Source organism: Micropterus salmoides, unplaced genomic scaffold (assembly GCF_014851395.1).
Source record: "Micropterus salmoides isolate LMB-PRFRI ecotype aquatic unplaced genomic scaffold, ASM1485139v1 Ms_hic_scaffold_16, whole genome shotgun sequence".
NCBI classification, from domain to species: Eukaryota; Metazoa; Chordata; class Actinopteri; order Centrarchiformes; family Centrarchidae; genus Micropterus; species Micropterus salmoides.
In genome coordinates, this window is record NW_024040707.1 from 4072269 (window position 1) to 4098161 (window position 25893).

General features: G+C 39.4%; 1 protein-coding gene across 1 annotated transcript; it reads left to right on the forward strand.

Moving 5' to 3' along the window:
- Window positions 1-2593: 2593 nt before the first annotated feature.
- LOC119905070 (galactose-specific lectin nattectin-like) lies at window positions 2594-24721 on the forward strand. The gene is made up of 5 exons (XM_038721778.1): window positions 2594-2633; window positions 23530-23624; window positions 23854-23988; window positions 24227-24338; window positions 24589-24721. The coding sequence occupies exons 1-5, from the start codon at window positions 2594-2596 to the stop codon at window positions 24654-24656; spliced, it is 450 nt and encodes a 149-aa protein (XP_038577706.1). The 3' UTR covers window positions 24657-24721.
- The last annotated feature ends 1172 nt before the right edge of the window (window positions 24722-25893 follow it).

Genomic DNA, 25893 nt, shown 5'->3' on the forward strand with positions numbered 1-25893 from the left:
GCGTACTTCATGACATTTAAAATTTTTCCTATACACGCTCACTAGCCCACCACCACGACCACTGACCCTCGGTTGACTAAAGCAATCATATTGAGGCGGACACAGTTCAGCTAGCTGGCTATAGTCATTCATTTGCAACCAGGATTCAGTTAAAAACATAAAATCTAGATTTGCAGACAAGATAAAATCATTTAAGATAAAAGTCTTACTTGAAAGTGATCTCACATTGAAGAGAGCCATTTTAAATGAGTTTGTTCTGGGTGCTGGAGTTGGTGCAGTTGTCCTAATCCTTAAGAGATTACTATGATTTCTGTGTGGGATGTGCACATTTCGGTTTACTGGTCTATGCTGATGATGACAGGAATAGAAGTCTGTGGAACAGCGCTGGGAGCAGACGGCTTTACATGCCAGCAGGTGGAGACAGTTGTTTGTGGCAGTGAGGCAGAGATCTGTTCTGTGAGTGGTGGTGTGTCCAGGTGTGCTGCATGAATGATGAGTCATTCACGTAAGTCATGTGTGGACCGCACCACATGCTGTATGTGCGCAGCTAACATTTCTGAGCCCCGTTTGTTTGGGTGAAGTCCGTCTGTCTTAAAAAGAGACATTCTTTGCCAGAAAATATTAAAATTATCCACATAAAACACACGGTGAGCCCTGCAGGCGGACTGGAGCCAGTCGTGGAGGCCAAGGAGTCTACTGAAGCGGCCAGCATCGCGACCGACTGTGGGAATGGGACCAGAGATAAAAACGGACTTTCCGCACTGCTTTAAAAAGTTAAGAAGACGGTTAAAATCTAATTTTGTCAGCTCAGACTGCCGAAGAGCTGTGTCATTTGTTCCGACATGGACTATCACTCTTGTGATGGAGGACGGGAGCGACGGCATCAGGTCCTGGAGTTTTTTTAAAATGTCAGCCGTGGTGGCACCAGGGAAGCAGCGAGTGGTAGCGTTAAAGAAACGGAGGTTTCTGGTTATGGAGTCACCAATTATTAGTGTGGTTGGGGAGAAAAGAGGACGAGGAGATGCTGGTTGTTGGGATCCAGAGCAGGACTGAGCAGAATCTGCTTCAACACTGCGTGCGGACTGAGGATGGAGTGTGTGAACTGTTGAGTGTTGTGTTGGAGTAGCAGTAACAGACCTGACAGAAGGGCTACCCGACGGTGCAGGGTAGAGACGGCCTCCGGAGCGTCTGAGCACAGCCTCCTTCAGGATCCTATGTCGGGAAGCGGAGGTTTTTGACCGGGATGACGGCCGCCGATCAAGTCCGGCGGCAGACCGGCGGCCCAGTGCAGGAGATGTAGCCGTTGGAGGAGATGCAACAGTGTCGGCAGGCACTGTGCGCCGAAAGAGATCCGTATCAGGGAGACTCGAAGCCGCAGGTGAATCCGCTGGATGGACCGGAGTGTCGTTAGACAAGGCTGCATAGCGGTTGGAGAGGCCGATGTCCGGAGGAGAGGCAGCCCCATCCGAGCCTCTCTTGCAGCCACGGACCACCACTTCAGCCCAGGTTGACTGATGCTTCGGAGTCGAGCAGGATGAAAGCCTGGGAAGACTAGAGGGGTCCCAAAACACGGTGTCCTGGATGTTAGCGGTTGCGCTAAGAGAAACAATCTGTTTGGCTTGTACTGAAGCTACATCCATAAAGCCAGTCAGCAGGGAATCTTTCTCTTTGAGTTCCTCTGAAAGTCGTCGGATGTCTTCCATAAGGTCAGCAATCTTCTTGTTCGCTTTCTTAAGGAGTGAGCAGTCCTCAAGGGGCAGAGTTATCTCGGCTTGCATAGTCACCGGAGCTTTGTTGCGATCAGTAGCGTTGATCGCGTTTTTACGGTCATCTATCTTAAAATCCATGTCGGATGACTAAAATCCTTAACCCACGTAAAACTTAAATAAAGTTAAGTTAAATAAAAGGATATAAAAAACGAAAAAAGTGGATTAAAACTGGATAAGAGTCCGGTTCAAGACGGAGCTTCCGACAGGTGGCTACAGACGCCAACGCATGCGTAGAGTGCAGATTACGTCAGCAATTACGTCAGAGATCTTGTGACAAGATGATGCAAGTGAAATGTTAATGTGAGTGTCCATCATCATCCCATTTCCCTACTATGCTACAGTGTCATACTTAATTTATTTTGTTTACTTTCTACTTCATAGTCCCTAACCTGGAAATACTGCTCTCTGCACTCGATGTTTTCTTATCAAACAACCAGCTCTTCAAGTTAAAACATATGTGAAACAACATTCAAAATGATTTTCCAAGACTCAGTTCAGAATGAGGTCTGAGCAGAGTCATGAATTTAATATAAATAGTCATACATCTGATTTGATACCTATAGGGGAGAGTCTGGAAGTGGATGGAAAATATTACCTCCCCCCTCTTTGTTTATTGTTGGTTTTTCTAGTGGGAGATAATTTCTAAGAAACCAGTTAAAGGTGCGAACCACGCCACTTCTGAGGCTTATTGATATTTTTAAGTGACATGGCCAAGCAAGGCAAGTTTATTTGCACTTTTCTACCACTGAGGTGATTCACAGTGCAATACATGAGGTGAGTAATACAGGATAATTTTTGTGAATCGCGTGTTGAGGCTTGTGTTGATGACGTATGTGGTGACGTTCGAAGCCTCGCGAGTGGGCGGTACGTGACCGATTCAGGATCTGCAAAAGGACTGAACAAAACAAATATATTGTATTCTTTTTTTTTTTACCGAATGCTTTTGAATTGACAGAACCTGAAAGTTGGAATTGCAGCAACTTTTGTCGTGGGCCTTGGGCACCCTTTTCTACTGGCAGTTTGCCTACAGAGCCAATAGGTCTGCGGATGATGCAATAAGCATGGCCCTCCACTTTACCCTTCAGATCATCCTTCGGCTCTGCTGCAGGACCAGCTCTCCCATCTCAGTATGCCTAACTCCACCTGCACTTTCTTTCTGACAGGAAGCAGCACATGAAGCTGAACCTACAGGTGGACTCATCCCGACGATCATGGAGACAGAACAACTTGGTGCTTAATGTTTTTAAGTGGACTGTGGATTTCAGGAGGAACATTATAAAATCCTTAAAGGTTCAGGTCATCAGGTTTTGAGTGTATGCTCTCATTATGGTGTCAACTTAAATTTAACACCAAAGGAGTAATCTGCTACATACAGTATAGCTTGACATTGTCAAGTATCATGATTATGATGCTCTTCAATATGTGCTTCTATATTTAAGACAATTCAGAAAAGGACACATTTAATCTTCATCTTCCCAAACAGTTTAAAAGTAGATGTGCTAGGAAATTATATAAATCGAACCAATTAAACTGTCCACAAAAAGTAGATCATCATTTTATTAGAAGCTTTAGGTGTTGCAGAAACAGAAGATTTTACAACTGCATTTGGAAAATAATGTTAATGTATTTTAACCATGGCCACTGTGTTGACACAGAGACATAGTAGAGAGAGTGTCCAGTAGGTCTAGTTAAACCAGAAGTCATTCTTTGTCTGCTGTCTGAATGAGTGGCTGAATGTGTTTGCTCTAAGCAACTTTTTGTCATGTTGTGTGGACATAAGTCTGTTTACACAGTCACACTGTGGGGAAGTTTTACGGTAAGGCAAATAGTGGTTATGGTTACAGTAAGTCTCCAGGAAATTAATGATGTAATGTCCTCTGACGTGATAGAAACACAACTGTGTTTGTGTGCTTTTGTACTTTGTACACAACTAGAAAGTGGTGGTTGTAGTTGATGATTAAGGTTAGAGTTGGGGGCTGGGAAATGCAACATCAGTAAGGGTATACACACAATTGTATTAGTACAAGCATGTGTGCGCATGTTTAGCCTCAGTAGAGTGAAACAGCCCATATTAACTACCATTCATTATCTCAGAGCTACTCACTTTGACGTGTGCAAGTGCAACTGCAAGTACTTTAGGGGCCGAAACAGCAGTGTCCAAACTGAGTTGCTCAATCTGATATCACAGCTGTTTTGTACCATTACAGCTGTGGGTACGGAGTGATGTGAGACATTAATGCACGTTAAGATCTGGGTGTTTCTAGTTTCAGTAAAGATAGGCAACTGTACATTTCAGCAACTTCGGTGATGGGCCTTGAGCTGCTGATTTTTCGGGTCTGAGGGGCAGGTCCTACATGTGGCCCAGTTGCTGGGACCATAATCAGCACTGTAGACGGATATGACCTGCCCTACACCTGAGAAAGAAACATTGGAGAGGTAATGGAGTTAATGCAGGTTTGCAAAAGAGACAAATGCAATGCATAACCTATTTATTTAACCTATTTTTCCCCCTAGGTTTTTATTTATTTATTAAGTATTGTTCCTTTTTGTATTTATTGTTGTATTTGCTTCGCTGGTAAGTCAGTGCCTACTGTTTGGTGCTGACATGTATGTGTGTATGTCATGTCTAGTGTTGTGTGTTGGACAGAGAGGACCCAAACGCAATGCTCAGACGAAACAGGTTTTATTAAGGGAAAAAAAGGAGTTGAGAGAGTGGAGGTGAGGGAGAGGTGGATGCCGGGGAACACGGGGACGGGGGACCGAGGAGCAAGTAGGGCAGTAGGGGCTGAGGCAAGGGAGCCGAGGGACACCGGGGGCCGAGGACCAAGGAGGCTGAGACGAGGGAGCTGGGGGGCAACAGACTGAGGAAGAGAGGAGGCACAGGATAACTGACTGGGGGTTGGTGGAGGAGTGTGGTGGAAGACGCCCGAGGGGGGAGGGCAGGTGGGCAAGCCCAGCTGACTCGACGGTCGACAGAGGTGAGTGAACCTGGGGAAAGGCAGACGGTAGTGATGTGTCAGTCCGTATCGAGGCTGTGTCGAGTAATACAGGATGATTTTTGTGAAGCGCGTATCGAGGCTTGTGTTGATGACGTATATGGTGACGTCCGAAGCCTCGCGAGCCAGCCGTACATGACTGATTCAGGAGATGGTTTGCGGGTTTGGCGTGTGATTCGAAAGGACCAGCAAAATGCAACGGACCCTCCTCAACATTTTGTGGACTTTTGAACTTGAACACAATGAGATTTTATCTACAGCTCATTTTAAATGACAAAAAAAGTTTATCAACTTATGTCAGAATTGCTTTGATCAAATAACTTAAAAAATTGTGATGAAACAGAGGAAAAGAAAGTGTTGACATTTTGTGGCTTTGGTAAGAATTAAACTCTTACCCCATATTACCCTAATAATAACTTTCTAAGCAGGTAGAATCATCTCCAAAAAAAAAAAAAAAAAACACCTGAAGCACTGTGGAAGTGTTATTTTTAAATAAAGATGAATAAAATGTTGTCTCTATTATCTAAAGTCACAAACCAAGTTATCATAACCCTCTCCCTTTTTTCCACTTTCCTTCTGACTCTGTCATTGTATCATAAAGACAGACACCTTATTAAAAAGCTAATCAGTCATGGATTGGAATCACGAACATCATTCATTCATTTATTAAATTCAAAGCTTTACACACCAAAGCCATGTTGCTGTTATAATCACTCTGCCTGTTTTACATTTATTGTCCACTTGATGGCACAGTAGAGCAAATGAAGCACCGTGAAGCTTCAGCCCATGAGTGAACCAATTGGATGGAAAGCTTCAATGCTTCATAAAGCTTCATCTCGCCATCACTAGCAGACAGACAGACAGGCTTAGTAACTGGGAAAACAGAACGGGGAACAGAGATGTTGCAAGATCAAAGCTTGAGTCAAGTAGTGGCACCAGGTCAGGAGCAACGATGATCAAGCGGAGATTGTGTGGAGAACCGGGATTGAAATACTGGCAGAGATGGAGTTGATTACTGGCAGGTGTGGCAGGCAAAGGAGGTGGCTGACGAGGTGCAGGTGTGGATCGTCAGCTGGGCTCAGGAGCAGAGAGAGAGGGAGAGCACACGCAGGGGGAGAGGAGGAGACACAGAGAAGCAGGGAAAACACAGGGGAAAACAGAACGGTAGGAAAAACAATGAGAAAATGGACAGGACACTCACTTTCAGCCGGGCTGTCACCACAACAGTCTAGACTGTAAAGTAGCAATGTGCACTATGTGGCCAAGGAAAAACTCTCCTTGGAGATAATAAAGTTTATCTAATCTTAACTTATATGACCTGCCCTATACCTGGGAAAGAATGGTAATGGAGTTAATGCAGGTTTGCAAGAACGAGAAATGCAATGCATAACCTAATTAATATAATTCTTCCATAATGAGAATTTAAGACAATACAGGTGCTGGTCATATAATTAGAATATCATCAAAAAGTTGATTTATTTCAGTAATTCCATTCAAAAAGTGAAACTTAGATATTATATTCATTCATTACACACAGACTGATATATTTCATATGTTTATTTCATTTAATTGTGATGATTAAAACTGACAACTAATGAAAATCCCAAATTCAGTATCTCTGAAAATTAGAATATTACTTAAGACCAATACAAAAAAAGGATTTTTAGAAATGTTGGCCAACTGAAAAGTATGAACATGAAAAGTATGAGCATGTACAGCACTCAATACTTAGTTGGGGCTCCTTTTGCCTGAATTACTGCAGCAATGCAGCGTGGCATGGAGTCGATCAGTCTGTGGCACTGCTCAGGTGTTATGAGAGCCCAGGTTGCTCTGATAGTGGCCTTCAGCTCTTCTGCATTGTTGGGTCTGGCGTATCAAATCTTCCTCTTCACAATACCCCATAGATTTTCTACAGGGTTAAGGTCAGGCCAGTTTGCTGGCCAATTAAGAACAGGGATACCATGGTCCTTAAACCAGGTACTGGTAGCTTTGGCACTGTGTGCAGGTGCCAAGTCCTGGAAAATGAAATCTGCATCTCCATAAAGTTGGTCAGCAGCAGGAAGCATGAAGTGCTCCAAAACTTCCTGGTAGACGGCTGCGTTGACCTTGGACCTCAGAAAACACAGTGGACCAACACCAGCAGATGACATGGCACCCCAAACCATCACTGACTGTGGAAACTTTACACTGGACTTCAAGCAACGTGGCTTCTGTGCCTCTCCTCTCTTCCTCCAGACTCTGGGACCTTAGTTTCCAAAGGAAATGCAAAATTTACTTTCATCAGAGAACATAACTTTGGACCACTCAGCAGCAGTCCAGTCCTTTTTGTCTTTAGCCCAGGCTAGACGCTTCTGACGCTGTGTCTTGTTCAAGAGTGGCTTGACACAAGGAATGCGACAGCTGAAACCCATGTCTTGCATATGTCTGTGCGTGGTGGTTCTTGAAGCACTGACTCCAGCTGCAGTCCACTCTTTGTGAATCTCCCCCACATATTTGAATAGGTTTTGTTTCACAATCCTCTCCAGGGTGCGGTTATCCCTATGGCTTGTACACTTTTTTCTACCACATCTTTTCCTTCCCTTCGCCTCTCTATTAATGTGCTTGGACACAGAGCTCTGTGAACAGCCAGCCTCTTTAGCAATGACCTTTTGTGTCTTGCCCTCCTTGTGCAAGGTGTCAATGGTCGTCTTTTGGACAGCTGTCAAGTCAGCAGTCTTCCCCATGATTATGTAGCCTACAGAACTAGACTGAGAGGCCATTTAAAGGCCTTTGCAGGTGTTTAGAGGTAATTAGCTGATTATAGTGTGGCACCAGGTGTCTTCAATATTGAACCTTTTCACAATATTCTAATTTTCTGAGATACTAATTTGGGGGTTTTCATTAGTTGTCAGTTATAATAATCAAAATGAAAATGAATGAACACTTGAAATATATCAGTCTGTGTGGAATGAATGTATACTTTATACAAGTTTCACTTTGAATGGAATTACTGAAATAAATCAACTTGTTGATGATATTCTAATTACATGACCAGCACCTATAGTAGAAAGGTCAAGATTAAGTTCAGTACTTTCCTCCTGCAGTTTGCCTACAGAGCCAACAGATCTGTGAAAGATGCAATGAGTGTGGCCTAATACATGTGTACACATACCTGGCAATAAAGCTGATTCTGATTTCTTGTTGCAAGCTGTTTTCCAGAACATTTTTAATAAAAGCTTTGAAAAAGTGATGGTGTCCTGTCCCCCAGTGTAAATGACACCTATCTTTCAGTACTTTGAAATGTCCCACTCGTCAGTTCACGACAAGCGACGAGCTACATTCAGCACACGGATGCTTGAGAGGCACCCGCGCTTCTCTTCTCTCTTGTCTCTCTCCGCCAACAGTGTTTAGCAGGCAGGCGAGAATGGGAACATGACCATCATGTAGCGCCCAGAGTAGGCTACCTGATGGAGAGGGCAGAGGACAGTACCGGCAGCTTGGGAGAAGTCCCGGTATGCAAGAAAATGTCCGGTACGCCAATGAGTAAAATGTCGAGGTGCGGTCCAGCCCGCTTCAAACACTGTTGTCAACAGAATGTGTTTGATTGTTTGATCCTTTCTAAATGTCATTTTTCTTATTTCATTACTTTAAATAGTTCTTCACCCTTAGAAATGTTTTTGTACTGCTGTAACATGTACATGCTCTTTGAGGGGATCAATAAAATCTCATTGTATCTTGAATACAGCCTTCATTTGTGAAGATCAGTTGAGGTCACATGAGGTGTCTTGCTCTGATGAAGATTTTGTTGATCACTGAAATTAACTATCATAAAACTTCTCGCTGTTTTTTGTTTTTTTTTACACTTTAATGGTGTGATAGCAGACCAGGATGTTAAACAGGATTATCTTAATTAAACACTTAGAGGTGTTTGTTTAGAGATGCCATTAAAGAAGTCCACGTCATCAGGTTTTGAGTGTATGCTCTCATTATGGTGTTGACCCTGACATCAGATTTAACACCAAAGGAGTAATCTAATAGATACAGTATATCTCAGCACTGTCAAGTATCATGATTATGATGCTCTTTAAATATGTGCTTATATATATTTATCTTCCCAAAATGAATCTTGCATAAAGTAGGTATGAGTGTATTTGATCACTTCATATTTCTTAATTAATTATTGCTTTCTTTCTTATGTGTTATCTATTTATCTTCTCTTTTATTGTTGTATTGTTATTATTGTTATTGTTGAGGCGCTCTGAAATTATATAAATCGAACTGATAAAACTGTCCACAAAAAGTAGATCATCATTTTATCAGCTACAGAGCAGCTTCAGGTGTTGCAGAAACACAAGATTTTAAAGTTGCATTTGGAAAATAATGTTAACGTAAATTAACCGTGGCCACTGTGTTGACAGTCATAATAGAGAGTGTACATTAGGTCTAGTCATTCTTTGTCTGCTGTCTGGATGAGTAGCTGAATGTGTTTGCTCTGAACAACTTTTTGTCATGTTGTGTGGACATAAATCTGTTTACACAGTCACACTGTGGGGAAGTGTTACAGTAAGGCAAGTAGTGGTTATGGTTAGGTTTACAGTAAGTCTCCAGGAAATTGTAATGTCTTCTGAAGTGATAGAAACATGACTGTATTTATGTGCTTTACAGTGTGCACAATTATTAGGCACTTGAATATATATGATCATTTTTATGCATCGTTCCCAACTCCAAGATGTATAAAGTTGAATGCGTATTGTATTTAAGAAAGTCAGGTGATGTGTATTTGTGTAATACCCTTTATCAAGGTGTGCATACATTTTAGGCAGCGTCATTACCTCAGGTAAAATGGGCCAACAAAGAGATTTGACTGACACTGAAAAGTAAAAAATTGTAAAATGCCTTTCAGATGGGATACAACACTCTTGAAATAGCTAAACTTTTGAGGCCTGACCACCAGATAAACTTTTTGTTGCTAATACTCAACTGGAACGCAAAAAGCGCATGAAGAAGAAAAGGTGCAAGTTAACTGCGAAATATAGCAGTTTCTTGATTTGTTGATGATCAACTTTCACTGAAGCAGGATCTACAGCCTCACAAATGCTGTTCAAAGAGGCGTATTGTCTTCCCTGAATGTAAATCTCACGTTTGAGAAGGCCCCACAAGTTCTCTATAGGATTTAAGTCAGGTGAGGATGGGGGCCAGGTTATTATTCTGGCATCTTTGAGGCCCTTGCTGGCTTCTTGAATGCTGAGAGTCACTTCCTGTACTACTGCTTGAAGAAAGTATCTTCTAGAAACTGGCAGCAGGTTTGGGAGTTGAGCTTCAGTCAATCTTCAACCCAAAAAGGTCCAACTATCTCATCTTTAATGATGGCAGCCCCTAACAATACCCCTCCTCCACCTTGCTGGTGCCTGAGTTGAAGTGGTGCCGTGTTCATCAGTGATCCAGCCACGGACCCATCCATCTGGTCCATCAAGACTCACTCTCACTTCATCTGTCTAGAAAACCTTTGAAAAATCTGTCTTCAGGTATTTCTTTGCCCAATCTTGATGCTTCAACTTGTGAAACTTATTCAGTAGTGGTCGTGTCTCAGCCTTCCACATCACTGAGCACTTGGCACCTTGTACTTCAAGACTCTCCAAGTAGATTGCAGTTCTGGAATATGGTGGCACTGGAGGATAATGGGTTTCTGGTTGCTTCACGTTTAATTCTACTCAAGTGTTTTGCATTTAATTTGCGCTTTTTCTTCTTTTTGAGAAGAATACAAACCATTCTGATACTGACCTGTCCTGACCTGTCCTATCAAATCTTTAAGTAATATTTATTTAAATTTTGATGTTAATTGAAACATTTTAAATGCCCCACCACCACCACCAAATGAACACCACAGTCAGTCCTCTGATGGTAAATGCAGTGCTCCTACAGCTAAATTTCTGGCCCCATAACTAGGACTTTTTCTCCCGTTGAATCTCTTTTGATGGATTTTTTGGCATTTGCAACAGATTGAGAATAAATTTTATAGATATACATAAAACCAACTTGAAGAATTTCATTTAAAAATCCTTCATTTGTGAAGATCAGTTTAGAACACATGAGGTGTCTCGCTCTGATGAGGATTTTGTTGAATCATCACTGAAATTAACTATCATAAAACTTCTCGCTGTTTTGTTTTTTTTACACTTTAATGGTGTGATAGCAGACCAGGATGTTAAACAGGATTATCTTAATTAAACACTCAGAGGTGTTTGTTTAGAGATGCCATTAAAGAAGTCCACGTCATCAGGTTTTGAGTGTATGCTCTCATTATGGTGTTGACCCTGACATCAGATTTAACACCAAAGGAGTAATCTAATAGATACAGTATATCTCAGCACTGTCAAGTATCATGATTATGATGCTCTTTAAATATGTGCTTATATATATTTATCTTCCCAAAATGAATCTTGCATAAAGTAGGTATGAGTGTATTTGATCACTTCATATTTCTTAATTAATTATTGCTTTCTTTCTTATGTGTTATCTATTTATCTTCTCTTTTATTGTTGTATTGTTATTATTGTTATTGTTGAGGCGCTCTGAAATTATATAAATCGAACTGATAAAACTGTCCACAAAAAGTAGATCATCATTTTATCAGCTACAGAGCAGCTTCAGGTGTTGCAGAAACACAAGATTTTAAAGTTGCATTTGGAAAATAATGTTAACGTAAATTAACCGTGGCCACTGTGTTGACAGTCATAATAGAGAGTGTACATTAGGTCTAGTCATTCTTTGTCTGCTGTCTGGATGAGTAGCTGAATGTGTTTGCTCTGAACAACTTTTTGTCATGTTGCAGTTCTGGAATATGGTGGCACTGGTGAATAATGGGTTTCTGGTTGCTTCACGTTTAATTCTACTCAATTGTTCTGCAGTTAATTTGCGCCTTTTCTTCTTTTTGAGAAGAATATAAACCAATAATTGGTTTGCATCTGGGCCCAAACCTCTTTTTCCTGTCAGTGCATGAGCTGATGGTTTCCAAAGAATCAAAAGCTGGCAGGGTGGAATATTATCTTAACTCATCCTTGTGACTTTTTGAGCCAATCAAAAGCTTATGAATTAGGTTGTGTTAATTATTAGGATTATTATTATTATTGTTATTAAGAAGAAGCTTGGGTGGTGGGTAATATAAAGACATGACACTGATTGCTGAACAGGAGATATTGGTTTATTGATTGAAATGAAAGCACATACTGAAAAACAAAGAAGAAAGGAAAATGGAATAAAAAGCCAAGTCATTTGTACCTCCATTGTTAATATCCATACAGTTTTCTTTTCAGCCAGAGTTGCTGTCCCCTGCAGACCAGCCTTTGAAGTCAAACTTGGAACCATCGCTCCACAGCCACACACCCTCCTGAAAGGAAAGGTTTTAACGGTCAATTCACGCTAGTCACAAAAAACGAATCCCCCCAGTGGCATCTATGGCTGATTGTGAAGAAATATCCACCACTGAGATTCATGTCTTTCACTCCAGTACAATAAAGAGGAGTATGCATTTGTTTGTGATGCCAAAAACATAAAATTAAAAATTACCTTTTGAAAAACATTTTTTCAGAAATAATGTCAATGTTACTGAAGATAATCCACAGATGTTGCTGTGAGCATGTTTCAGCAGGAACTATTTTGGTAAAAGAAAAACTGTGAAAACTGATCATGGATCAGTAACATTAAGTTGGTTTTTCAGTTTAAATGTTATTATTTAATGGTTCCATTCACCACTTGGATTTTTTACAATTATGTTTTAGTTGGTTTGTTTTATGAAATATTAGTTATAGTTGTGTCCTGTTAAGAATATAATTTTATTAAACCATTATTTATTCAGGGAGCTTCACGCAGAGCAACCTCTCATTTGCAGGAATGAAAGAATTTTCAAGATAATACATTATGATATAGGCCTACACATTAATAAATGAAAGATTAAAAAAAAAAGCGCCATCAAATGCGTCTAATGCTCCTGTATTGCCGGCTATTTGCATGAACTCTGTTTGCTTCTTTCAGATTATGGGGGGTGGTGTTGGGAAGTCGATAAAACGCGTGACAGTGTGTGGAGCTGGAAGTGCTAAAATTGTTTCCATGAATATTAGGCTTATTAATGGTTGTGACGGGCCAAAATCATCAGCATTGCTGCATTTGTCCTGTAGAAAATAAACAAAGTGTCATCTCCACCTTCAATTTAACTGAAAACGCATTACTGTGTAAAGTCAGTGGTGAGATAACGCCCCCCATCAATTCGCTGACATGCCTGCGCTGTCCGACCCCGTATTATTAACTGCGCGTCGTCAGAATTCTTGTTCTCCTCTCCGCATGTCTCTGTCTCCACAGCACCATCACAAGCCCTACTGGCAGCTCCTAACCACTTCTCGAGCTGTCTTAAATAACTGGGAGAGTAAAAGTGATTCTTAGCTTTGAGAAATTTGATAACTTGCTTTTATTCTTAAGTTTAAAATTAGGAGTAAATTTCATGAATTCTCAGCACTTAAGACTGAAATGGCACGTTGAGAAGCTTTATAAATACCGGCCCTGGTCTGGTTGCCACTGACCATTATGGGGCTTTTGGGCACCTCAATGGTGGTAAATGAGGGAGGGCAAGCACTGTTTTTTTACTTTCCACACCCAGATTTATCCTGCCTGTTAAACTGGTGACCTCCAGGTCACAAGCTTGCTTCTCTAACCTTTGGGTCACCACTGCCCCACCATCAAGAACATCACATTGGTCAGATTACAAACGGGTACATTACAAGCACAATTTATTCAATATAAGACAGGCACACACGGGACAGATTAATCAGATCCTGTTTTTTGCTAAAATGCTCACCTTTGCAGTATCATAGCCTCCAACCCAAGTTGGTTTATCAACGCCAGTCACCTTACCAATCATCTCTCTGATGAACTTGTACTCATCTGTGGTTTGAAGAAGCAGAACATTCCCACCAAGAGATGTGTACAAATGCTGAAGAAAGAGACAAAGTGAGAAGCAAAATAGACAGAAAGAGAACTAAAAACAGAGCTGGATCAAAAATTCCTTTCATCAACTAACATCTCACTACGTGCACAATCTTGAACTGTGTGTACTAACAGAGTGGACAATGGAACAATGGATCCTGTGTAAATGGGTTTCTCTTCATATAAATAAATACATTTCCACCAAGTGGTGCAGAGAATGTCCCCCCTTCTCATATATTTTAGCATCAAACATTTCTTCACAATAGTGGTAAACATGGTGACCCAGGTGTATCATCACTTTTATACACAAAGTGATGCCCTTGTTGACAGCAATCGGCAAACTCTAAAATGTTGAACTTGTGCATGAATGGTTGAAAATTTAGCACTTAGCATTAACAAATGAATCAACAAATGAGTTTTATTGAATAAAAACCTAAAGGAAACAGCTGTTTTGTCCAACTAGAATTAATATTATAGCCTACTAGTGGTAAGCTTTATTAGTAGTCTATACCATTTGAAATTTGAAATCTGAAATTATAATAAATACAAAAACATTAGCCCTATCTTAACCACAGGGTTGTAATGTCAGAAAACAGTTTTATTTGTGAACAATTTAAATTGTTGAATCTCAACTAATATAATAATAATATTATAAAATATTTGTTATACCTATCATATGTGTTATAATTTATCGCTCCTCAAAACCGCCTGGAGGATTTTTATCAGAACTTCCTGAATTTTTATCTACTCTGGTTTTAAATTATGACAGAATTGTTCTTTGTGGCGATTTTAATATTCATGTTGATGACCCCACCAATGTTAATGCAACTGACTTTTTAAATATGGCCACTTCTTTTAACTTCAAACAACATGTCAAAGGGCAAACACATAACCGTGGTCATACACTGGACTTGGTTTTTACCCTGGGTGTCAGCATTTCCTCTGTGGAATTAGTGGACATGACCATATCTGACCACAGATGTATTGTTTTTAGCTGCGATTTGCCTGTTACTCATGCCGCCTCACCAAGCTCCGTGTGTTCTCGCATCTTTAATGAACAAAGTGTTTCAAAGTTTTGCGCATTCTTTCAGAGCCAAAGCCAACACCTGTCTGATTCCAACACCAACAATCTGGTCGATCACTTCAATCATATCTGCTTGTCATCACTAAATATTACTGCTCCTCTAAAGGTTAGGCCTACGTCTAAAGCTAGTAAGCAACCCTGGATAAATGACAGCATTCGCAGCCTAAAAAGGGAATGCAGGAAAGCAGAGCGCAGATGGAAAAAATCCAGTCTCCAAGTCCATTACCTCAGTCTGAAGGATTTATTAATTAACTACAATAACACTGTTAAGGTGCGAGACCACACTATTTTTCTGAACTCATTACTACACATAAACACAATCCCAGGTTTCTGTTTAAGACTGTGGATCAGCTGGTAAACCCAACCCCTCCTTGTGCCTCAGCTGGAAGTAATCATGACTGAATTGTTTTGATCTTATTTTACCAATAAGGTGGTGTCAATCAGAGTCTCTATTACCCCCGTGGCCTCTTACTCAGAGGTTCCCCACTAGCAACAAGACAATTTTAACCAGTTTTATCCCATCGACTTGTCTGAGCTTTTAAAAACAGTAGAGTGTCCTCCAGCCCACTTGATGTAATACCTACAAAGTTTTTACTGAAAGTAATGGATTCTGTTGGGCCCCATTTGATATCTGTTTTCAACAGCTCCCTATCTACTGGTTGTGTCCCTGATTATTTTAAAACGGCTTGCGTGAACCCACTTTTAAAGAAACCTGGTTTAGATCCCTCCCTCCCACATAATAACTGCCTTTTATTGCAAAGATTCTAGAAAGAATTGTGTCCAAACAGCTGCTCACTGTACTGGAAAATAACAAATTATCTGAAAAGTTTCAGTCTGGTTTTAGGAAGTACCACTGCACTGAGACTTCTGCCTGCTTAAAGTCACCAATGACCTTTTAATGTCTGCTGATGAAGGCCTGTGCTCAGTCCTGGTACTCCTGGACCTTAGTGCTGCTTATGACACCATTGATCACAACATCATGTTAGACAGATTGAGGCACTGGGTGGGGATCTCTGGTACTGCCCTAGAATGGTTTTCATCCTACCTGTCAAATAGGAAGTTTGGCATGTCTGTAAACAACTATATCTCTTTGTTCTGTCCAGTTAAATATGGTGTGCCTCAGGGGTCGGTTTTAGGACCCATTTTGTTTTCCTTGTATCTGCCTCCCCTTGGACATTATCCATAAACATGGTATTTCTTTTCATATTTATGCTGATGACACACAAATGTACTTGCCCGTCAGATCCACAGACCCTGGAATGCTGAGTTCACTTAACAACTGCCTTTGTGAAGTTAAAAAATGGATGTCAAATAATTTCCTCCAGCTGAACTCAGACAAAACAGAAATCCTGGTCATTGTGGGAACCAGCAGATGGCAGTATTTGTTTTGCCATCTGCTGGTTCCCTAGTAAATCACATTAAGCCTGTGGCAAAGAACCTTGGTGTTTGGTCTGATAGTAATTTAAATTTTGAGCAGCACACCTCAAAGCTTGTCCAATCATGTTTTTATTAACTTAGAAATATAGCAAAAAAAAAAAAAAAACGATCTATGTGAAGCCGGGACAAGTTACACACGCACACAACTTCAAATACGATTTGTGGGGTTTCTTTTTATTGTTTTCCCACCTTCAGGGCTGGTAATTTAATGTAAAATAAAGCAAAAATGCAGTCGCTCCACTGAAGTAACTGGTGAATGTACGAATGTATGAAAATAAAATGGTCTTTTTTGAGTCGAAAATAGAAACTCAATACTAATTCTGCAATGATGCAGCAACTATTACATATACAACAGGAATGCAGCCCAAAGTTGGCACATAAAGCGACATAAACACGGTTACAAAAATACAGCAGTGGCACCTCTATTAAGAGGACAAAAAAAACAATTACAACACTGCACAGTGAACATTACACATCAGTTGTGCAGTTATACAAATAAAAACAACATTCATTAGGTAACTTCCGTTTCATACCTAACTCACGGATAACGAGCTCTCGTGGCCAACGCGTTGGGTTTCTTCCACAAGCATCGGCTATCCTATACGCAACAATTACATACAATGTGGAATACATAAATCATACACCACTAAACAAACACATTAGCATATTGTGCGTAATAACTCACAAGAACAAAACATTATTAATAAATGTTCTCACCGATAACAGCAGCAGCCAGTCCATGCAAAATAGTGCAGTTTACTTCCTGTATTTTCCCGGCGCCCCTTGACCTCTCGGCCAGCATGCGGCTTTTTGAGCCAGCAACCCTATGCCCTCTGCTGTCTAAAATCAACACCTGCAACATTCTCGCTACAGCAGAAAATTGTGCAAACAGGTTTTATAACTTGAATGTCCTGTATATTTAAGGTTTGACAATATCACCTGGTTACATTTGTAAATTTTTAACCTTAACTTTTAGACCGTTTTACACGCCTTCATCTCATCACGCCTGGATTATTGCAACAGCCTTTTCACTTGTTTAACCCAAAACTCTACTGATTGACTCCAGACTGTCCAGAACTCAGCTGCCAGGCTTTTAACCAGAACAAAGAAATATGACTACATTACCCCTATTTTAGCTTCATTACACTGGCTCCCAGTATGTTTTAGAATTGACTTTAAAATTTTATTGATCACTTTTAAAGCTCTTCATGGCCTCCCGCCTTGTTATATTTCTGAACTTTTAGTCCCGTACGCACCAGCACGTACCTTGAGATCCTCGGGCAGAGGTCTGTTGTCTGTTCCAGAGTCTCGACTGAAAACTAAAGGGGACAGAGCGTTTGCTGTCAGGGCCCCGAGGCTCTGGAACAGCCTGCCCGAGGAAATCAGGTCAGCTGAGTCGGTGAACTCTTTTAAGTCCCTTCTTAAAATCATACTTTTATAGGAGAGCCTTTCCCGATCTTATTTGACGTTATTTTATCCCTTTTATTTTATTCTATTTTACTTATTGTATATTTATCTTAAACATAGTTTTTAGTCATTTTAAATGTTTTCTTCCTTTTATCTTGTATTGTTTTTGTATTATTGTCTTTTGGGCATTATTGTCTTTACACTTGTTAAAGCACTTTGTAACTTGTTGAAAATAAAGATTATTATCATTATTGTTACAAATACTCTATTGTGTGACCTGTAAATTTATTAATGTTATACTAACATTATATTTTGTATTTATCTGGCACTTTCCACTTCAAGCACTGACTGAAAATGTACCTCTGCATCAGCCCAATGCTGTTCACTGTTGTGGAACATGTAACATTGTTAGCCAAACACAGTCCAACCGTCAGGGCAGGTTTTATAGCAACACAATTCCTCCAATGTTCCAAGGCCAGTGGAGGTCTTAGAATATTGTTCCTCAGCACAACATTTATGGACACATTAGAAACAGTTAAGTAACGAGCAATCTTAGGATCAAGTGCAGCTACAGTATTTCACCTCCACCACTCTGAGCACTAACCTGATTCTGTCTCACTTGATGCCTGTGAAGACACAGAACTGATCTGCAGTATGTAAATCATCTCGGATTTGCCTCTATTTGGAACTTTCAATTTGAATTAAAAATACAGTGTCTGTTAGTTTTATTGATCAAGATGTGTTTTGTTCACTTCACTTTTGTTCAAAACATTCAATTTCATAAATTTTGGAAACATAATGTTGGGCTGTAAGAGCCCTTGTAGGACCGTTTTTATTTAATGTTTAAGTTATTTTAAGTTTAGGTATTATAACAGGAAGATAAAATAAAAATAGAACTACATGAAAATGAAGTGAACACTAAAAGTAATTACGAACAGATGAAAACTTGTTTCTGTAAGAATGAGAGCCGTGCTTTGTTGTGATGATCAGATGAGTTCCACTTGCAGCAGTAGCAGGTAGCAGGGTCTCGTTGAGAAGGAAACCCAGCGTTTATATACCTTCTCTGGGTGCAACTCACACACCTGCAACATGTCTTTCTACGATCACATGATATTGTTTGACTATTGTAGTAAAACACAAGTAATCTATTATGTACATAGCCCTATAACTATCACCTACAGCATGTACTTCAGAAATTCAGCAGGGGTCTGTGGAGTGATGCTACCCTGTGGGTGTTTGCAGTTTATGTTAAACCTCACATTCCAGTCCAGTCTACTAACAGTTACAAACAAGGACTATATGGAAATTAAGCAAACATCATTGAATGGCATTGTTTTGGACTCTTAAAACCCTCATTATCAAATCAGATTCATTTTTAAAAAACTAATAAAAAAGCTTATCATATATACATATACATTATAATTGAGTCAACCACTCTTGGGTTATTATGAATACTTATATATATATATATATATATATATGAATAATTATTTAGCTTTACTTTAACATCTTGGTTGTACAATTAGTGCCAAATTGATTTTTATGTCTATGGAAGCCAGCCTGCATGGCAACCGACTTTTAATCGTTCTTCCTTTACAACAATGACTTCAATTTTATCTTTGTTTAATTGAAGAAAATTCTGTCACATCTAACTGTTGATTTGTTCAATACAGTTACTCAGCATTTGTATGGGATCACAGTCACCTAGTGATATGGTTATGTAAATCTGTGTGTCATCTGCATAGTTATGATAACATATTTTATTGTTTTTCGTCATCTGAACCAGTGGAAGCATGTAGATGTTAAACAGAAGGGTTTAAGCTTTGCCTCGTCAGAGCAATCACTAACAATCTTAAATTTGTAATAAGTCTTAAAATGAAACTTTGTTAGACCAAGATAACAGCATAGCTGTTCTTATCGAGTCTACCCTCCCACCTTCAGTTTTATGAGCCAAGCTAGAGTGCATAAGAAAGGAGGTGGAGTTGCCATTTTGTTTAATGACTCCCTCCAATGCAAGAAGATGTTTTGAAGATGTGGCTCTTCAGTTGAATTTCTCTTCTCAAGCTACATTCCTAAGTCCTAAATAAAATAAATAAATCAAGCTACTCTTAAAAAAGAGTAATCTAGACAAGTCACTTATGAGCAATTATAGGCCCATATCAAATCACCCATTTTTACGTTAAATCATTAAAAAGCTGTTTTGATGTCTTCCAGTCATGATTTCGACCACACCACAGCACTGAGACGGCTCTTGTTAAGGTCTTCGCTATCATTCATTTAAACATTGACAGTGGGAGAATTTAGTACTTAGAACTTAGTATTATTGGATTTCAGTGCTGCTTTCGACTCGGTTGACCATAACATATATTTCTAGACAGACTGGAAAACGAGTGAAAAAGAGTGGGATTTTCTGGCACAGTACCAAACTGGTTTAAATCCTACTTAAAGGACAGGGACTACTTTGTGTCCTTTGTGTTTGGTAATCACACATCTGAGCTAACAAAAATGACCTGTGGAATTCCCCAAGGCTCCGTCTTCTGTTTAACAGCTACATGCTTCTACTGGCTCAGATTATGATTAACAACAAAATATGTAATTAACATAATCATGCAGATGAGACACACATTTACATAACCATATCACCAGGTGACTATGATCCCATACAAGTGCTGAGTATCTGCATTGAACAAAAACAATTGGATGTGCCAGGATTTTCTTCAGTTAACCAAAAATAAAAACAAAGTCATTGTTTTTGGTGCCAAGGAAGACTGATTAAAAGTCACCGCTCGGCTTTAATCAGTAATGTTAAAAACCTCAAACCAAGCCAGAAATACTGATGTAGTCATGGACTCAGACTTGAATTTTAGCAGCCACCTTAAGACAATTAGTCACCCTACTGTCAAGAATATATTAAGAATTAAAGGACTTATGGCTCAGCAGGACCTGGAAAAACTTGTTCATTCATTTATCTTCAATCGACTCAACTACTATATAGGTGTCTTTACAGGTCTCCCTAAAAAAATTTAGTTTCAATTATTTTAAATCAAGACTGAAGACTTTTCTTTTTACAACTGCCTTTAATAAATCAAATTTAAGACTGTACATTAATACCTTAATTAATAACACTTTAGCTTTTACTGTCCTGTTTTATCCTGTTTTAATTTTCTATTTAATTTTTAAAAATTGTATTTCAAAGTCTATTTTATATTTACCTGTTGCTTTTATGTTTTATGTAAAGCACTTTGAACTACCTTGTTGTTTAAAACTTCTAAATAAATAAACTTGCTTTGCTTGGCCTAGTCAGGCTGCAGTTTGCTTTTCGCCACTTGTTTTACATTAGCTGCATGTGTGTCCTGCACATCTGAATGGCCAAGTGGTTTGACCACAAAAATAGTTGCCCTGCAGGTTGGCTTCTGTAGACATACTGTATATGAACATCTGTGGCACTGAGGCACTGCCAAGATGTTACAGTTAAAGTTAAATAAATTCATCATTACAAAAGCACTGGAGAGGTTTACTAAAGTATAATAGCAATCTTGGAGCCCTAGAGATTAGCTTTTTTATTAGGTTTTTAAAAAATGTATCTGCTTTCAAATCATCTGAGTTTGGGAAAACATGTTGGGTTTATGAGGTTAGTTACAATGATTTGATGATGAGAGTCCGAAACAATGCCATTCAATGATGTGTGCTTGATCCAGATAGTTCTTGTTAGTAGATTGCACTGGACTGTGAGGTTTAACATAAACTGCAAACACCCACAGGGAAGCATTGAATTTCTAAATTTCTAAAGCACTAAATGGTTTAGGGCCAAAATATATTGCTGATCTTCTGCAACATTATTAACCATCCAGACCTCTCTGGTCACCTGGAACAGCAGCTTTTAGTTTTCATGCTCCATATATCTGGAACAAACTGCAGGTTGGCTGAAAGTGTCAATTCTTTTAAATCAAGACTGAAGACTTTACTTTTTACCACTGCCTTTAATAAATTTAAGGCTGTAGATTAATAACTTAATCAATACTAAACTTTAGCTTTTACTCTCCTGTTATATCCTGCTTCTATTTTAAATTTACCTGCTGCTTTTATGTTTGGAGTTTACATGTTCTCCCCGTGTCAGCGTGGGTTCTCTCCGGGTGCTCCTGCTTCCTCCCACCATCCAAAGACATGCAGGCTAGGTTAATTGGTGTCTCTAAATTGCCCTTAGGTGTGAATGTGAATGTGAGTGGTTGTCTGTCTATGTGTGGCCCTGCGATGGACTGGCGACCTGTCCAGGCTGTACCCCACCTTTCGTCCAATGTCAGCTGGGATTGGCTCCAGCCCCCCGCGACCCTGTACCCAGGATAAGCAGTTGAGGATGGATGGATGGATGGACTTTGAATTGCCTTGTTGTTTAAAAGTGCTATATAAATAAACTTGCCTTGCTTTGCCTAGTCAGGCTGCAGTTTGCTTTTTGCCAATTGTTGTATATGAACATCAGTGTGCCACTGATTGTACAAACAAAATGTTACAGTTAAAGTTAAATAATGTCATCATCATTATAAAGCACCGAAGAGAGGTTTACTAAAGTAGAATGTATAGCAATCTTGGAGCCCTAGAGATTAGATTAAAATAGATTTCAAATCATCTGAGTTTGGGAAAACATGGTGGGTTTATGAGGTTAGTTACAATGATTTGATGATGAGAGTCCGAGAAAATGCCATTCAATGATGTGTGCTTAATTTCCAGATAGTCCTTGTTTGTAACTCTTAGTAGATTGCACTGGACTGTGAGGTTTAGCAAACATAAATCGCAAATACCCACAGGGTAGCATCACTCCACAGACCCCTGTTTGAATTTCTGAAGTACATGCTGTAGGTGATAGCTATAGGGCTATGTACATAACAGATTACACATGTTTTTTTCCTACAATAGTCAAATAATATCATGTGATCATAGAAAAACATGTTGCAGGTGTGTTAGTCGAAGCGCCCAGAGAAGGTATATAAACTCTGGGTTTCCCTCTCAACTACACCCTGCTACCTGCTACTGCTGCAAGTGGAACTCATCTGATCATCACAACAAGGTACGACTCTTATCTATAGAAACGAGTTTTCATCTGTTCATTATTACTTTTAGTGTTCACTTCCAGGGAAAACCCCTTTTCATTTAGTTCTTAATACCTTGTTTCTGTAAAACTTACTACTTTTGTTATTTTATCTTCCTATATCACCAAATAGCATTGCTGTAATAAGAAGTTTTGAAATTGTCATTTTTATGTTGTAATTCACATTAAAATAATGCATATACTTATCTACAGTGTATTACTTCATTAACATATTGCCTTAACACAGATGGCATCAGCTCTTCATTTCATTGCGGTCCTCTGTTTGACCAGTGGACTGTGTATTGGAGCCAATGTAAGTAATAAATTAATTTAATTAAACACTTTAAATAACCAACATAAAACTGGTCTTGCAAGAGTGCTTACCATCCAACAATATAATTTTAACATTCATAAAATGTAACATTTTAAGAATATTTGCAATAAAAAGGAAGTGAACAAAACACATTTTGATAAATAAAACTCAACGTCCTGTCACCTGTATTTTTGAATTCAAATCTAAAGTTGCAAATAGAAGCAAAGTTAAAATTAAGGTCAATACTGAATATTTCTGTATCTTCACAGGCATCAAGTGAAACAAAATCAGGTTAGTGTTTCTCAGAGTGGTGGAGGTGAAATGCTGTTTCAGCACTTGATCCTAAGATTTCTTCTTACTTACCTTTTTCTAATGTGTCCATAAATGTTGTGCTGAGGATCAATATTCTCAGACCTCCACTGGCTTTGGACCACCAGAGGCTTTTTGCATGATTGTCCTACTAATCATCTACAATTGTGTTATAGATTATTGCTATAAAACCTGCCCTGACGGTTGGACTGTGTTTGGCCAACAATGTTACATGTTCCACAACAGTGAACAGCAGTGGGCTGATGCAGAGGTACGTTTTCAGTTATAACTGCTACACTGTAAAAGTCCTCATGTGGAGGTTTTTGAATTTACACAAGATCCATTGTTCTGTTGTCCACTGTGTTGATACACACAGTTCAAGCATGTTCATGTAGGGAGATGTTAGTAGATGAAAGGAATTCTTGATCCATCACTGTTTGTAATGTTCTTTCTTTCTTTCTTTCTGTCACTTTTGTTTCTCACTTTGTCTCTTTCTTCAGCGTTTGTGCACGTCTCTCGGTGGGAATCTGGCTTCCCTTCAAACCGCAGACGAGTACAAGTTCATCAGAAAGATGATTCATAAAGTGACTGGTGTAGATAAAGACGCTTGGGTTGGAGGCTACGATGCAGCAAAGGTGAGCCTTTTAACAAAAAACAGGATCTGATTTAGCTGTCCCCTGTGTGCCTGATATTGAAAATATTCTGTTTGTAATCTACCTTTTTGTAATCTGACCAGTGTGATGTGGACTATTTTTAACAGGACATAATTTTAACTAACCCTTCAAAAAAACGCCAGCTAAAACATGATTGAAAAAAAAAATCCAACCAAATGTATAAACTCTCTTAAATACCTTTTTTTTTTTTTTTTCCCAGGAGGGTGTGTGGCTGTGGAGTGATGGTTCCAAGTACGCCTTCAAAGGCTGGGCTGCAGGGGAACCCAACAACGCTGGTGGAAGAGAGAACTGTATGGAGATTAACTTTGCAGGTACAACTTAATTATCTGATAGAAACCTTATATTGTTGGCCTTTCCCTTTATTTTTGGATGTTTACTTTCTTACTCTGTTTTTCAGTATGTGCTTTCATTTGCAACTGTGAATCATGTTATAACACAGGTTTTTGAGGGTGCTAAATGAAGAGGGTCTTACTTGCTTAACTGAGAAAATGAAACCAGTGTCTTTGCATCTGAGGCCTCTAATGTGCAATTATTGTTTCTTTAAAAAAAATCTGTCTTCAGGAAAAGATTATGTCAACGATGCCAACTGTGATATCAACAAATCCATTGTTTGTGCCATGCGCCTGTGAAGATCTACGCCAGGTGCTGACACATCCCCACTGATGATGTCACATCCCCACTGATGATGTCACAGTTCTGATTTATTTCAGTTGAATCAATAAACAAATATATCATGTTCAGCTATCTGTCTCACCTCTTTATTTTGCCATCTCATGCACCACCGAAGCTCCCCTCACTCTACTCTTAAAATTTGATATCAGAATGATCCATATTTAGAGCATGTACTCAGAGAAGCAACACAAGACAATGACACTGTGACAGAACAACTTCAAAGTAAAATTGGGAGTCAATAAGTCAACTCATTTTATGAAATGTTTTTTATGAAAACTTTGATTAAAAACTTACACTACAACAGAGAACATTTATAATAGTAAACTGTTTTTTTCTTTCTTTGCACACAAGTAGATGAGTCATAGTAATCCTATCAGTTTCCGTTTGAGCACTTAAGCGTGAATGTTTGTGAATGGGTGAATGTGATGTGGTGTAAAAGCGCTTTGAGTAGTCGGAAGACTAGAAAGGTGCTATACAAATAGACCATTTACCATATATATATATTTTAGTCATGGATAGTGATGTTACTGTCTGAATGAGCACTTAAGAGATATAATAATTACAGAGTTAATAATAATAATTATTCAGTTTTATCCGAACCAAAATTACAGGTGTGAAACCTCCGTTGGACCACGGTCCGGACCAAACAGACGAAATTTGATCCGACGAAAAAGGTAGACTCAGTCCAGATAAAAGTGAAGCATGGTTCAGTTCGTTTCTAGTGTGAAAGCATTTTTTGGATGGTCCGGACTTTCAGACTATTTACAGGGTTTACATTACCGTTCCCGTGTAAACTGGCAATAAACTGAAATAAAGGACACAATCATGAATCTCCAGTGACAGCTCATATTTTGAAACAGACAGCCTCTATTGAAGCATTTCTTTCTCTTTTGAAACCGAGGTGCAGAAGGATTGCTTGCAGTAATCTCCTCCGCCGATGAAGATGTAATGTTCGCACAACAAGAACATTTGGCAAATTTGAACTAGCCTCAAGTACAGTTGATGCTGCAGGTATCACATCCAAGATGGCACTGTGTGTAGCTGCCTCGGTGGTGCGCTTTGTTTTGTTTGTTTTTGTGTGTTAATTCAGTTTTCAGCTGTGATTCCTGGTGCTCTTTCACCAGAGAAGAGCTCAGAACATCAGTGGATTTATTTCCCACTTTTCTTACATCATCAGTGGAATTATTGGACATT

Coding starts and splice junctions, on each gene's coding strand:
- LOC119905070 (XM_038721778.1), top strand. CDS start 2,594: ATGACGTATGTGGTGACGTTCGAAGCCTCGCGAGTGGGCG. Junction 23,989..24,226: donor GAGGCTACGATGCAGCAAAG/GTGAGCCTTTTA, acceptor TTTTTTTCCCAG/GAGGGTGTGTGGCTGTGGAG. Junction 24,339..24,588: donor TATGGAGATTAACTTTGCAG/GTACAACTTAAT, acceptor ATCTGTCTTCAG/GAAAAGATTATGTCAACGAT.